The 14,895-nt window shown below is 39.2% G+C and overlaps 1 protein-coding gene across 1 annotated transcript in view; it reads right to left on the bottom strand.

The window, feature by feature from the left end:
* PDE11A (phosphodiesterase 11A) overlaps window positions 1-14,895 on the bottom strand; it is an 830,139-nt gene that overhangs the window by 310,304 nt on the left and 504,940 nt on the right. The window contains exon 10 of the mRNA XM_082260061.1: window positions 8,275-8,325. Coding sequence (XP_082116187.1) covers window positions 8,275-8,325 — 51 coding nt within the window. The remainder of the gene's footprint in view (window positions 1-8,274; window positions 8,326-14,895) is intronic.

Genomic DNA, 14,895 nt, shown 5'->3' with positions numbered 1-14,895 from the left:
TATTGACTATTGACATTAATTAGAATTTCCCAGTGACAAACAAACTAATATCAATGAATGTAAGCTGTCATACTGAATGTCCTGGTGGCTAATATCAATGTAATGTCATACTGAATAATTTCTCAAAGCTATCACAATGAATGATGCTTTACATGATCTATATATAATCTGTCATGAAAGGGTACTTTGTTAGTTTTCTTATAAAAAAAACATCTCCCCAGCTCCCTCACTAACTGAGCCTTCTACTTGCAATCTGCGCTCTTTCTTAGGTTTTTCAAATCTGGCACAACCGACAGACCAGAATAGTAAAACAGAACGGTATTATTTGTAGTTGTCCATTTAAAAATTCTACACTGGGAATTAAGCAGTGCCTCCAACCAAGCTGTAAGCGGACAGATAAATAGATACAGTCTCAGACAGGTAAAAATTGTTCTGAATTTACATTAACGCTTCAAGAAAAGAACAAGCAATAGGAGTTGAAAAAAAGGAGCACCAGAGCAATGGGGCAGAATCACAATGCAATAATAGAAAATTCAGTATGTAGCCTTAAGCTTTTAGCTATAAAACATGCTGTGGAATGTTTTACAGAACAATATTGTACTGAACATCATAGAAACACATCAAATAAAAGTCAGACATTCTTAAAGATTAGAAAAATGGAATGTTTTTTTTACAAAAGGCCGTTTTAATAAACACACACAAGGGGGCATTAGCCCTAGTTTGGCAAAAAAAACTTACAAAGTCACGTGGGGGCTTATTGCCCCAACACTTAAAGGTGTGGGGAATTATTGCCCCCTGGATCCATAAATAGAAAAGCAAGAAAAAGTGCTTATAAACAATGAGAAGGATAACCACTTAAGCTCCAGAAGGCTTATCCCCCTTCATGACCAAGCCATTTTTTGCGATATGGCACTGGGTTACGTTAACTGACAATTGCGCGATCGTTCTAATCTGTACCCAAATACAATTTATGTCCTTTTTTCCCACAAATAAAACTTTCTTTTGGAGGTATTTGATCACCTCTGCAGTTTTTATTTTTTGCACTTTTAACAAAAATAAAACCTGACAATTTTGACATATTCAATAAAAAAATTAAAAAAATCTAACTTCTTCATAAATTTAGGCCAATATGTACTCTGCTACATACTATTGGGAAAGAAAATCCCAACACGCTTATATTGATTGGTTTGCGCAAAAGTTAGAGCATCTACAAACTCTGGGGTATATTTATGAAATTTTTATTTATTTTTATTTTTTTACTATGGCCACTTTGCTGCAGCTCAGTTTTAGGGTCTTGGCAATCTTGTTAGAGCCTAGGCAAGGGGTCTTCAAACTATGGCCCTCCAGTTGTTCAGGAACTACAATTGCCATCATGCCTAGTCATGTCTGGGAATGTCAGAGTTTTACAATGCCTGATGGGATGTGTAGTTCCACAACAGTTGGAGGGCCGTAGTTTGAGGATCCCTGGCCTAGGCCATCTTTATGTAGAGCAACCATTCTTTTTTTCAGATCCTCAGAGAGTTCTTTGCCATGAAGTGCTATGTTGAACTTCCAGTGACGAATATGAGAGAGTGAGAGTGATAACACCAAATTTAACCCACCTGCTCCCCATTCACACCTGAGACCTTGTAACACTAACGAGTCACATGACACTGGGAGGGAAAATGGCTAATTGAGCCCAATTTGGATATTTTCACTTAGGGGTGTACCCAGCCGTTTAGACATTAATGGCTGTGTTGAGTTATTTTGAGGAGACAGCTCATTTACACTGTTATACAAGCTGTACAATCACTACTTTACATTGTAGCAAAGTGTCATTTCTTCAGTGTTGTCACATGAAAAGATATAATACAATATTTATCAAAATGTGAGGGGTGTACTCACTTTTATGAGATACTGTATATACAGTATACGGTCGGCAAGCAGTTAACATGATCTAACTAAGACTGCATACATAATGTCCCTCATTGGAGATCGTATTTAGTGTACAACAGCCCTTTAAATGATTGTAAAGTCTTGTTTTTTTTTTTCTATTAAAATAACAAACATATTATACATACCTCCTCTGTGCAGTGGCTTTGCACAAGGCAGCCCGGATCCTCCTCTTCTTGCGTCCATGGCTGGAGTTCCAGGCCCCTCCCTCCTGTTGAGTACCCCTAACACAAGCAACGTGCTATGGGGGCACCCGAGTTGAGCTTCAGCTCTGTGTATACATTCAGACATGGAGCTGCAGCTTGGCCCTGCCCCCTTTCTCTCCTGATTGGCTAGCTGACCTTGATTGACAGAAGTGAGAGCCAGCCAATCAGGAGGGAGAGTCCTGGACAGTCAAGGCACTTGTGGACATCGCTGGATAGAGAGGGGGCTCAGGTAAGTATTAGGGGGCTGCTACACACTGAAGACTGTTTAATCAATGCATAGAATGCATTAGGATAAAAAAAACCTTTTGCCTTTACAACCACTTTAAGCTTACACACATCACACTCCAGAATCAGTGGGAATTGCCCTCTTGTTGAGTACTCATGAATGAATTAGCCCCATTTTCTATTGCTTCCCTACTCGGTGTAACATTCCCCCTATTCCCTAACAAGCATACAGTATATTGATGCTGGCTTTCCCTTGTTCAGCTTAGCACATCACAAAATGAAGTCTTAATTCTCCCTAGTTTGGGGACAGCATTGGTGCACCCCTAACAGATATACCTGACCCCCCTATGAAGTGTGATCACCATAGTAATAAACACCTGCTTTAAACAGAATGCTTTTACTCTCTCTTGCTTTAGATTTTAGTGTTCCAGGGGTAAAAATCAAAGTTGTCCTCACTACGTTCAGGGAACAAGCAACCACACTATAAATCCCTATTCATCAATTTCCATTTTTTTCCTTCTCAATATGCCAGAACATTTGCATTAATGCGGCTTCAATAGCCATAGAGACCTTGTCAGAAAGTTTCTAGTCAGTAAGATTGTAAAGTATATGTAAATCCAGTCATTAAAACCTTATTTAAGCTGTAACTTGTTAATATACTGTAAATGCACTTTTTTATTATGTTTAAAGCGGTATTAAACCCAAAACCAAAAATGTAAAATTTTAATTTGAGCAGTTCCTGTAATAGGGTGGCACTGCATTGTCCCTATCTTTCAACTTACCTCCTCTGCTATTATCAAGCTTTCGATGGAGAATACATGTGCCCGTTTCAACACACACACACATGCATTGCCTAATGTTATCACTATCAGCAAACCCACTCTGAGAAATGTCATGTAGCCACTGGGGTGTAAGGATGTAGACACTGAGATCAGTAGAACTAAGATGCAATAAGGTATGAATAAAAAAAAAAGTTGAAAACAAGTAATTGATTTAAAAAAAAAAAGGAAATGTGCTATAATAAACCAAATGTCATTAAGTAAGCGTTTACTGAATGGTAAGATATTCTTAAAGTGATTGAGGTTACCTACCATATATTTCTTTAGGGTGCTTCCTTGAAAGGAGTCATTTTAATTATTTGTATGGGGGGGTTGAAATGTTAGAAATTTGAGTGATGTGTAGGGAAAAAGACAATAGTAAAAGTGGCCATATATGGATTAAAAAAATTATAAAATTTAGGATGATTGCTGCTGAATCAGATGAAATTCATTCCATAGGAGGCTCTGTCTGTACCATGTGGCTTGACAAAAGTTGACTTTTTAAAATGACTTTTGGGTGAAAATTCTCAGTCTAATCAAACCTGCATCCAGTCACAGGTGTTATTCGGTCATTCTAAAGGTCACAGGTGCCAGCTGTCAGAATACAGTAGCTGGCAATGCAGAATCATTCAATCATGCTGTGTTGCATGAATGGGGAAATTGAGTGATTTCTCTTGTTCAGCCCATGGGGCTGAATGAGATAAATTTTAATTGGTATGCCCAGCTTAAATGAAGAGGTTGCCCAATTTGCCCAGTGCTGGGGCCATGGAGCTATAACTTCATACTTCGCATTTTAAACCTGTTGTTTTTGTTTTCTTAAAAAACAAAAATGCTTTGGTGGCATCTTGCTGAACAGCAGAAACACAGGGGCTGATATCCCAGAATGCATGCACATTATGCCTTCCAGGTATCAATATTAGGAGACTGCAGGAACAATAGGGTGCTCTGGTAAAAATCAGTCCACCAGCCAATTATATATTTTTTTGAAAATAAAAAAGTCAGGATTCAAAGTACATTCCTCACCTTACTGCTTGTCTGAACCAATATTAATGAATTGTATGGGAAAGTAAGCTGAAATCCAGATAGAGAAAGCCCTCTGCATGTACTGTATATAGATTTTGCCAAAGCATTTGCTACGGTACTACATAAATGCTTAATTTACAAATTAAAATCTGTTTGTATTGATGATAGTGTATGTACCTGGATAGAAAACTGGTTAAAGGAATGCATCCAAAGGGTTGTGATGAATAGCATATCTTCGGAATGGTCTGTAGTCATATATGAGGTGCCCCCAGGCTCTGTCCTGGGACCAATTCTGTTTAACTTATTCATCAATGACATAGAGGTGAGTATAAATAGTACAATCACAGAATTTGCTGACAATACAAAGCTTAGCATGGTAATAACCTCACAACAGGATAAAGCAATTCTACAGGAAGACCTTGGTCAATTAGAGAGGTGAGCAACTACATGGTAAATGAGGTTCAACGTGGCAAAATGTAAAGTAATGCACTTAGGAGCTAAAAACATGAATGTAAATTACACACTAGAGGGAGAACCTCTGGGGGAATCGAGGATGGAAAAGGACCTGGGGGTTGTAGTAGATGACTGACTCAGCACTAGCATGCAATGCCAAGCTGCAACAAGCAAGGCCAGTGGACTGTTGCAATAAAAAGGGTATTTACTTCAGAGAAAAAAAACTATAATTCTACCACTAAACATTTGCAATTCGTACTAATTTTTGATTATTCGGAGAATCGGATGTATCCGAATCTCCGAACGCATTAGTAACAAATAGTAACGAATTTCATTAAATTCTGTTAAAAATTGTTTTGTTTATTAGTTTTCTAAAGAATTACAACTTTACCGAACTATTAGAATTCTGATTGGTCTAAAAACAATCAACTAGCTGGTTGTTAAGCAGCAGGCCAGGGAAGCCCGCCGCCATGTCCTTAACAACTGATGAGTCATCATCTGTCAACTTGCTTCCCCACTGACAGATGAATATAAAGAAAAGAATGGCACGGCAAAAAAAAAAAAAAAAAACATTAGCTGAGTATGCAGACTGGAAGGTCAGGAAAGGTGGGGGGAGGAGCACCCCCCCGACCCCCCCTGAACCATACCAGGCCACATGCCCTTTCCTGACCTGCCAGTTTGCATGCTCACATAAGGCTGTTATGGACTGGAGGGGGCCCCAAACCATTTTTTTTTTAACATTTATGTATTGCTTGCATTCTTTTCTTTACATTCATCTGTCAGTGGGGAAGCCAGCTGACAGATGATGACTCAGTCATCAGTTGTTAAGGACTTCCTGGCCTGCTGCTTAACAACCAGCTATTCTTCACACCGAATTTGAATCGGTCGATAGCTTTGCGACCGATCTGAATTTTAATTGTTCGAATGAGTTGGAATTCATTAGAAAATAAACAAAATTTAACAAAAACTAAACGAAACTAAACTAATTTAGAAACCAAACTAAACAAATTCCATACCAAAACAAAATTAGTAACATAACAAATCCATCCGAAACTAAACACATTTTTCTACCACTCTGGCTCGCATCTTGAGAATGTTGTCTAGTTTGGGTCACCAGTCCTCAGGAAGGATGTGCTAGAACTGGAGAGATTTCAGAACAAAACTAATATGGGGGATGGAGGATTTCAGTTATGAGGAACGTCTGCAATCATTAAACTTATTTTTCCTGGAGAAGAGATGCTTAATAGGTGACATGATCATAATATAACACATATCCTAATGATGATGCTAGCAAAGGGAAAAAAAAAAAATAATTATCAGGTTGTTTAAGAAGTCAGGAAGCCACTCAATGAAGTTGGATGAGAAGTGGTTTAACTGTAAATTGCGTATCTTTTTTTTAATGTTGGGGTGTTTAGGATGTGGAACTCCTTTCCACAACTGGTGGTGTCAGCAGGAGGTGTGGATAATTTTAAAAAACTTTTTGTGAGGGCATGTTATCAAACACATTATACTGGGATATGGGAAATGGTCAGAAAAGAACAGAATTATTTACATACACCCCCACCTACACAGGTTGAACTGGATTGACTGGTGTCTTTATTCAACCTTACCAACTATGTAACTATAAATTAAAATAAAATTCACGTTAAGATTAAAAGCCAAATGGACTGAAAGTGAAACTTATCAGCCTTAACAGTATAAATAAACAGGGCCACGCTAAAGCCTCCCCTGTTACACAATCTCTACTTCGTAACTAATTAAAGATCTTATTTTCTGTTTTGATCCTGACCAAGGTTAGGTGGTGAAGGCTCAGCAAGCGTTGTGTTTTCTAAACAGACATCGAAAGATTCTTTTGTCTTCATGCTGTATTGTAAAATGTCACTTGAAGAAGTAGACAAGTCCCAATACAAAGCAAATGTACAGCAACAAACGACAAAGTATATATTCAATATAAACTTCAGAAAGATAAATGCTTTATTGTTCAACGAGCCAACTACTGTCATAGGTGCTCACAAAACTACAATGAAGTTAAAGGCAATAGAGGGACTCTTGCCGAATTCTTCCATCCTCACAGTACTGACTGTGCCTATTTTGCAAGTTGGACGAGAGGGGAGAAAGAAAGTCGGACCTCAACCTGCCTTAGTGGAAACAATAGCAGTCAGGAAAATCAAGTTACCTTTGAGCAGAATCATTTCTCAAAGTAGTCTAGGCTAATAGAGATGTTCATAAATATTGGCTTGATGGGGTGAACCTTCTCTAATGTCTGTAGGCATCTAAGGTACATCATAAAAGTATCCCTGTCTGTACTGTGGATCTCTTTAAGCCACTGCTGCCCAATGAGGGAGCAGACTGAGGAGCAAGTAGAGACCCCTTTTTCATGTACAGACCCTGCCTTAAGCTTGAGTGTTCCTATCCAAATCTAACCCAGGTCCACACCGCTGCGTTTTTTGCAGGTGCTTTGAGTGGGTACAGCAGCATTTTCATTTGAATGGGCTGCTGTATCTGCCAGAAATGCATGGAAAAATCCCTGACCCCTTTTCCTAAAAATGCACCCACGGGGCAGCTGCACTGAACCGCATATTGCGGCATCATGCAGTTTCCTGCACCTAAAAATATGCTGCGTTTTCCAATGTGTGGGGCGGCCATTAAAAAATAATGGCATCCTTTTTGTCTGCTACAAAGCAGGTATTTTGTCTGCGAGTTGGGAACCAGTGCAATTATTCACTGGTTCCCGACCTGCATATGTGTGAACCTAGTCTTAGTGTTTGCAGATAGGCTGTATGCAGCCTGAGCTTTGCTTATCTTATCTGTGTTTGTAGGCAATCTCCTAAGCTCAAGGACATTGCTTCTGCTTGCCATTGTTAAAGCTGGGTATACATGTTAAGTTATTTTATGAATGACAAAAACTCACAGATCCCTGCATCAACATCGCTTGTTTCCTTGTATTCTGACAGCAGAGACTCCCCCTCCATCCTGTCAGAATACACTGATCAGCGCTGCAGCTATAGGCTGCAAGGGCTCATTGAATGCTGGTTTTCCAAAATGATTATTCTACAGAAACCAGTTTTTTGACCACCTTCTGTTGAACAAACAGCAGTACACATGGACCAAAATTTTGAATTTCAATACATGTACAGTGTACCCTGCTTGAGTGTTCTCCAATAGGTTGAGTGAGAAGATACAATGTATTGGGTTAATCACTGAAGAGTTTATTGGGCAGAAAAAAAACACAAAAAAGTTTGTAACCCACAAATTCCTTCTGTACTCTGTACATCACAGAAAATAATGATATACACTATATACGCTCAACTGCTTTAATAAAATGCACCTAAGCTCAATATTTAAATATAAACAATTCTAAAAGCAATATGGAAACTAGGTTGGGTATTAGGCCTCAGGTACATGGACATTAGCATAAGAAGAAAATCAAATGGAGAATGTTTTTAGAGACTTCTGCATTTCTTTCACTTCATGCTGAGCTTCTTTCATTTGTTTAGGAGTTATTTAAAAAGTTGATGTGTTCTGCGATTTGTTTATAGTGCACATCACTTGGGTCCACTTTAATGTTTCAAAAAAACAGCAATTAACATAAATGACAATGGTTTACAATACCTTACCTTAAATTTATCAACTTCAGCTTTTGAACATGTTGCATGATAGGAAAGGACCTGAAGGAAAAGATAAACAACAAATTTGCTACTTATGTATTATTCTTACAATTCTTTAGCATCCCAACCAATAGACCCAACCATTCTCATAAGAGCCCGGTGCTGCCACAAAATAACCATTTCCATAGAAACAAAACATTCTGTATAAAGATTGTGATGAAAACCTATTTCCCCTGAAGAGAAAAAGGACAAATGTATTGGGACGCCTGCCTTTACACTCACATGAAATTTAATGACATCCCAGCCTTAGTTCATAGGGTTCAATATTGAGCTGGCCCACCCTTTGCAGCTATAACAGCTTCAACTCTTCTGGCCACGAGGATTAGGAGTGTGTATATGGGAATGTTTGACCATTCTTCCAGAGACACATTTCTGAGGTCAGGCACTGATGTTGGGTGAAAAGGCCTGGCTCGCAGTTTCCGCTCTAATTCATCCCAAAGGTGTTCTATTGGGTTGAGGTCAGGACTCTGTGCAGGCCAGTCTAGTTCCTCCACCCCAAACTTCTCGCTCATCCATGTCTTTATGGACCTTGCTTTGTGCACTGATGCGCAGTCATGTTGGAACAGGAAGGGGCCATCCCCAAACTGTTCCCACAAAGTTGGGAGCATGAAATTGTCCAAAATGTCTTGGTATGCTGACGCCTTAAGAGTTCCCTTCACTGGAACTAAGGGGCCAAGCCCAACCCCCCGAAAAACAATCCCACAACGACCAAATGATTTGGACCAGTGCACAAAGCAAGGTCCATAAAGACATGGATGAGCGAGTTTGAGGTGGAGGAACTTGTCTGGCCTCAACCCGATTTAGGAATAATTAGAGCAGAGACTGCTGGAAGAATGGTCACACATACCCATAGACATACTTCTAAACCTTGTGGACAGCCTTCCCAGAAGAGTTGAAGTTGTTATAGCTGCAAAGGGTGGGCCAACTCAATATTGAGCCCTACGAACTAAGACTGGGATACCATTAAAGTTCATGTGCGTGTAAAGGCAGGCGTCCCAATACTTTTGACAATATAGTGTAGCTACTGTAATGGTTGCTAATAGTTATTGTACTTTACATATTGGAGGGAGCAAACTGCAGCAGGTATGAAGTATAGGTACATCCAAACCTTCATGATTTGAATCTCAGTAACTAGCCCTGTGTAAGCTTTAAGTCACACGCTAACACAGGTTCGATTTGAATAATAGATTAAAAAATGGCCGACTTTCATCCACTAATTACTCAGCAAGGGTAGCGTGAGTTAAAAAATAAAAAACATGGTTTTAATCTGCCTTACAACACTGTGATCCTGCATCACGTGTCACACAATCCCTTTAAAAATTCACTCGTCTTTAATTATAAACTAATTAACAATGATATTTAATTCATAAAGTCAGTATGTGCATTTATTAGTAATGATCTGAGCTGTAGTATTGCTTTTTACTGTTGTTCCATTATGGCTTAAACAGTAGGAAATGTTCATTCTGCTTGAGGTATGGCTGATGAAAAAAAACAGAATATCACCGTAAAGCATTTCTTCCCCTTACAAATGCCACTAATGGTCATTTAGATACATCCAGCTACATTCAGCAAGACTTGCTCATTCTTTCTTAATCAGGCCATTAGGATCAAGAGTCAGGGAATCAGATCAGATTTCCTGAAGAAAAAAAAAATTCTAATGGTAACCTGTCATCTATTTAAACCACACTGTATGAAGTTAAAGTCACATTGCAAAATCCAGATAATTGCTTCTTATTCCCTGTGCCCGTTTACCATAACTTCATTTAGCAGTAGGAATTTTGTGTCAGTGTAGTTATTGCCTAAGGCATAAAATGCTAACTATAAAGTGACATCAGATAGGCACAGAAATAATAATCTTTCTATATTGTTAAGCTTATGGTGAGGTCTGCCAAAAGTAACCATAAGCCCTCTATTAAAGTCTTTGTTCAGGCATTACCCAAATGTACCCCCAAACCTCCTCCTCCCCATCTAGAGCATGTCCTGGTGTTCTTTTTGTTTTTTACTTTGCTGGGAGCTCAGTTCCTATTAATGAAGGCCTGCTTCCAGAACTACACTTTCCAGGAGGCCATTCCTTACAAACAGTGTACGGGTAAGCTCTTGGGAGTTAAAGCATCAGCATTGTTTTGCTGGGGAAAAAAAAAATCAATGCATATACTGTATGTGGAGTGGGACAGAGAGTGATGGGGGATAGGTGGAGTTCTAGGCCTCATGAACGCGGGCAATTTGAGACATTGGTATATGCTCTAGCATATCATCCCTGGGTTTTTCCCCACCCATGGAGGCACAGGTGACACATACAGCTGGCCATAGAAATGTCTGGCTATACTTGACCATACTTGGATAGACACCAAAACTTTTGTGCATTAGCGTATACACAAGCACAGCCATATGACATATTCCATTAACTCAACATTTCTGCATTCTGGGAATACATCAAACTCGCATACTCATGTTTACACCATTGCACAAAAGATTCAGAGTATACTTTAGAAAGGCTGCATACAGCCATTCACTTTCACAGTTTGGAATTTCCAATCAACTAAGGCACTGGGTTGCCAGCCCAAACATGATGTCAGCAGCACCTTTTTTGAAGAGATAAAACATGGGGAGTGCACATGTATTGTTGAAAGTGAGAAAAGTGAGACATTTCCCGATCCGTAGCTGCACAGATCGAAAAATGTCTCAGTGCCTGTGATTAGCCGAGTGCAGTGTTGGCTTCCTGGCGGGATTGGGCACATGGGAACTCAAACACTCCCAAGCCCATCTCTACAGGGTAAGTAGCTAGTGGTAGCAAGTAGTAACAGGTAGCTTAAAAACTGTGCAACTCCACTAACATTTAGTGATAATATGACCATTTTTTTTCTGGCCACAGTATTATTCCTTACATTGCATAATGGTCCTTTTGAATGGGACTCAATAATTTTGTAGGCAGTGAATATGCTAACTGTTGTAGACAACAATCTACATAAGTTGTGAAATAAATCTCTGCTGCCAAGGTTTTAAATAGGCCACAGTGAAAAGATATTGTACAGTATATCTCAGAGGACATTGTGTTCTGGAGCACTGCACTTTGAAGAATATTGACTTCCATTGTACGTGTTTACCAGCAGTATCACAACAAACTGACTCATTTAAACATTAAAGAAACGCCACATTATTGACTCCCGAAAAGACTCATTACTTCAGTAAGAGACTAAAATAGATCATTGATAGATGTTTACACAATTTACAGAGGCAACGGTGCAGGTAATAGACAATACCAATAGACAATACCACCACTACAGCAAATATTTATTTATTGTTAACCTTTATATGTTACCCCAACCTTTCATACAGTATTTCAGAACTGTGTCTGTGTTTCCATATACTAAACATTTTCCTGTTTTCTTGCATTGCTTCCTTTGTGTGAAATATCTGATGATCATGTTAGTCCCCTTCATCTGGTCAGGCCGTTAAGGTGAAACGTACGTTGGAGCGGAACTATAAATGACATCATACCAGAGGCCGAGTTGGGCTCACACCAGGCTGAGCGGTGGAGCCCAAACAAACTGTGAATGAGCGATTGATCATAGTGCTGGGAGACAGCACAAGGCATTGTAAATTTTATTGCATTTATGGGATCGAGGTGGTGCTGTTGAATATGCAAGGTGGAGAAGTAGGGTAACTTTCCTGTGATCCTGAGTTTGTTTTGACGATAAACAGCAGTGGGCCTATATATCTGGTAAGTGGTTTGTGAAGGTATAGGTTGGATGAAGGCTTAAAGTGAAAAGTACAACAGTGGTTGAAAAGCACATGGGAAATTAAGCCACCTTTTCTTGCTTAAGGTACTTTATTTGGAATTTTTACACATTTTCTGGACTTTTTATATTGGTTTGATGTTTCATATAAAAGTATGTGGTTATATGTAAACACTTAGGGTATTTTTGTATATAGTATTGAGCACATAATTAGCAGCGTACATATAATTGTTTATATATATATATATATATATATATATATATATATAATACTTAACTGAGATTTTTTTATATTTTTTATGAGCACTGTATTTATTTAATTGACATCATAGTTTGCCATCCAACCTGCCTTCCTCAACCAAGTCAAAAGTCAAATAGGGTTACCCATCAGGATCTGCCCACACTGTAATAAATATCCTCGGCTTATGCGCCTGTTTGTGTAACAGGCACATTGGCCAGGAGGCGAGTCCAGTAATGCTGAGCCTCAGTGCCGGCTACCTCCTGTAATAAATTCATATACCTGTTCCTGACTGGAACATGAATCTCACAATCAACAATTGATCAAACCTTACCACACAGACATCCAACGGTAACATTTGGCTTTATGATGGTACCATACAAAATCCTGCAATGAAGAGAAAACCAGCACATCAAGAAGCAGAATTTGAAGCAGGATTTACTGAAGTCCCATATCAGTAAAAAAAATTACAGCAACATTTCAAGTGCACAGTGGCACTCTTACTCAAGGTGACAGACAGTCACCCTAAAAAAAGAGGGCTATCATGCTCTCCAAATTTTGATGTAGTTTTTTTTGCTGATATGGGTAAATCCTGCTTCAGATTCTACTTATCAATGTGTAATGTTCCGGTACCTTTGGTACCCTAAATTACTCTTTTCACAAGTGTATGCGCCCCACCATTCTCTTTTGGAAAGGTGCGCATACACCTTTAAGACTGAAGCTGTCATCACTCAGCGCCGGACTAGATGGCTATTTAAATCACCGGTTCTCACTCACATGTGTTCGTTCAAACACCCTTACCTGGATGCTAACTTAGCTTGAAGCTTTCGTGCTTGCAAGCATACCTCGCTGACGGAACCTCGCTGCGCTGATCCCTGCATCCCGCTTCCGGATCATCCGCTCCTCCTGAACCAACCTTCGGCTGTATTGCTATTAGTGCTAAGTACCCCGCAGGGGAACCCTCTATAAACTTATACTAAGCTTACACTATCTAGCTCTGCATAGTAAAGACTATTTATCACATCTGCATATCTAGATTGCTAGCTCTTAAGACTACTGCTACTTATTCCTGCACTGGGTTGATCTCTCTTGTATGTCCACCTGCTACTCTGTCATCTGCTACCATACATGATTGCTAAACCTACCTGCATCCATCTGCTACTGTCTTACCTTCAAGTGTCTGTCACCTACCACCTCCACTCAACCTGTCTCTTAAATCTTCATCACTGTGTTACTACATACATAAAGTCACTCTATGAACCAGCTTGTTGAGTGTGTGTATTTACTAGCTGAATTAAGACCTTCCACACATGATGAGTCATTGAGGTTGGGAATGGTATCTCAGCATCTCTCTTACATGACTACTGAAGTGGAATATTTCTGCAGCTGAAAATCCACACCATACATGAAACGCAGGAGCGTTACACAATGTCTCTTCATTGCAGGTACTAAGATCTGTTGCAAGCACCATCAATTATGGACCGACATAACTCTAAAGAGTGTCCTTGACACTAATTTCAGTAACTGTGTTTATGGGCTGTTCTGCAATGACAGGCTTAAGGCAGCGGGTGGCGACACAAGTGAAAGTTTTGGGTTTTTTTTCTGGGAAACCTCCTTAGCTTTTGTTATGTGGTTAACAGGTTCTACATAGTTCTATTTATTTATGTATGTATTTTAATGACAGCACATCTTGTACAATCTCAAATATCACAACCTAACTTTAAATTCATTTTAACAAATTCCCAAATTAGAATTACATATGTTTAGCAGTTTGTCAGTGTGAATTACATTCATTTGTCAGTAATCAGTAAAGTAGTGTTATCTAAATACTGCTTTCTCTGTCCCCCCGCTTCTTATGTTGGTGACATTTTTAGAGAGATGCATACTGTCTCTACCATGAGTAGAAGAAACTAGGTACTGTTGTGGTTAAGCAATAACCCCTTCACTTTTTTTCCCCTTCTGTCTAGTACAAAGAATAACTACTAACAACTGAGCAATGATTTAAAGCACAACTAAGCCCACCAATTGAACTGATTCTCAATGCAGTGAATGTAACAGTGGCTTGTGCTCTCAACCGAGCTAACAAATGGCTGGTTTCACAACTGATCAAATAGCAGCTAGGATGGCAGCTACCAGCTACATTACCATATAGAATAGGAGGGTTAAATTCTATTTTACCTGTCCTCTAGGCAAAACCTGTGTTTTCGTTTTTGATAGAGTCAGGGAGAGTTAGACCCTATGTCAAATTTTTATTGCTGTCTATGCCTCCATTTGGGTGATTCTCCACTCCATTTGTGCTGGTAACCACTGTCACATAGGAAGAGAATAAGAAGAAATACTACGTTTTTAGGGTTTCCCCCAAGACGAGGTGAGGGAAAACAACTATCTCAGATGGGAATTCCCATCACTTTGGAAGATTTCTTCTAACTTCCTGTTGCATCTCTAGGACAGAAAGGAAAATGTCCCAATGGTTTACCCCTTCCCTACTCTATCCAAAACTAAAAAATATTTTTTTTGCAATATGTACAATTGAAAGCCTACACTACCCAGCTAAGACAATAGTAATACATTGTTTTACCCTGCTCTGCACATGCT

This window comes from Pelophylax lessonae (genome assembly GCF_965119305.1).
Source record: "Pelophylax lessonae genome assembly, chromosome: 6".
Taxonomy (NCBI): domain Eukaryota; kingdom Metazoa; phylum Chordata; class Amphibia; order Anura; family Ranidae; genus Pelophylax; species Pelophylax lessonae.
The sequence above is the reverse complement of the archived record's forward strand: the minus strand, read 5'-3'. Positions and strand labels throughout refer to the sequence as shown.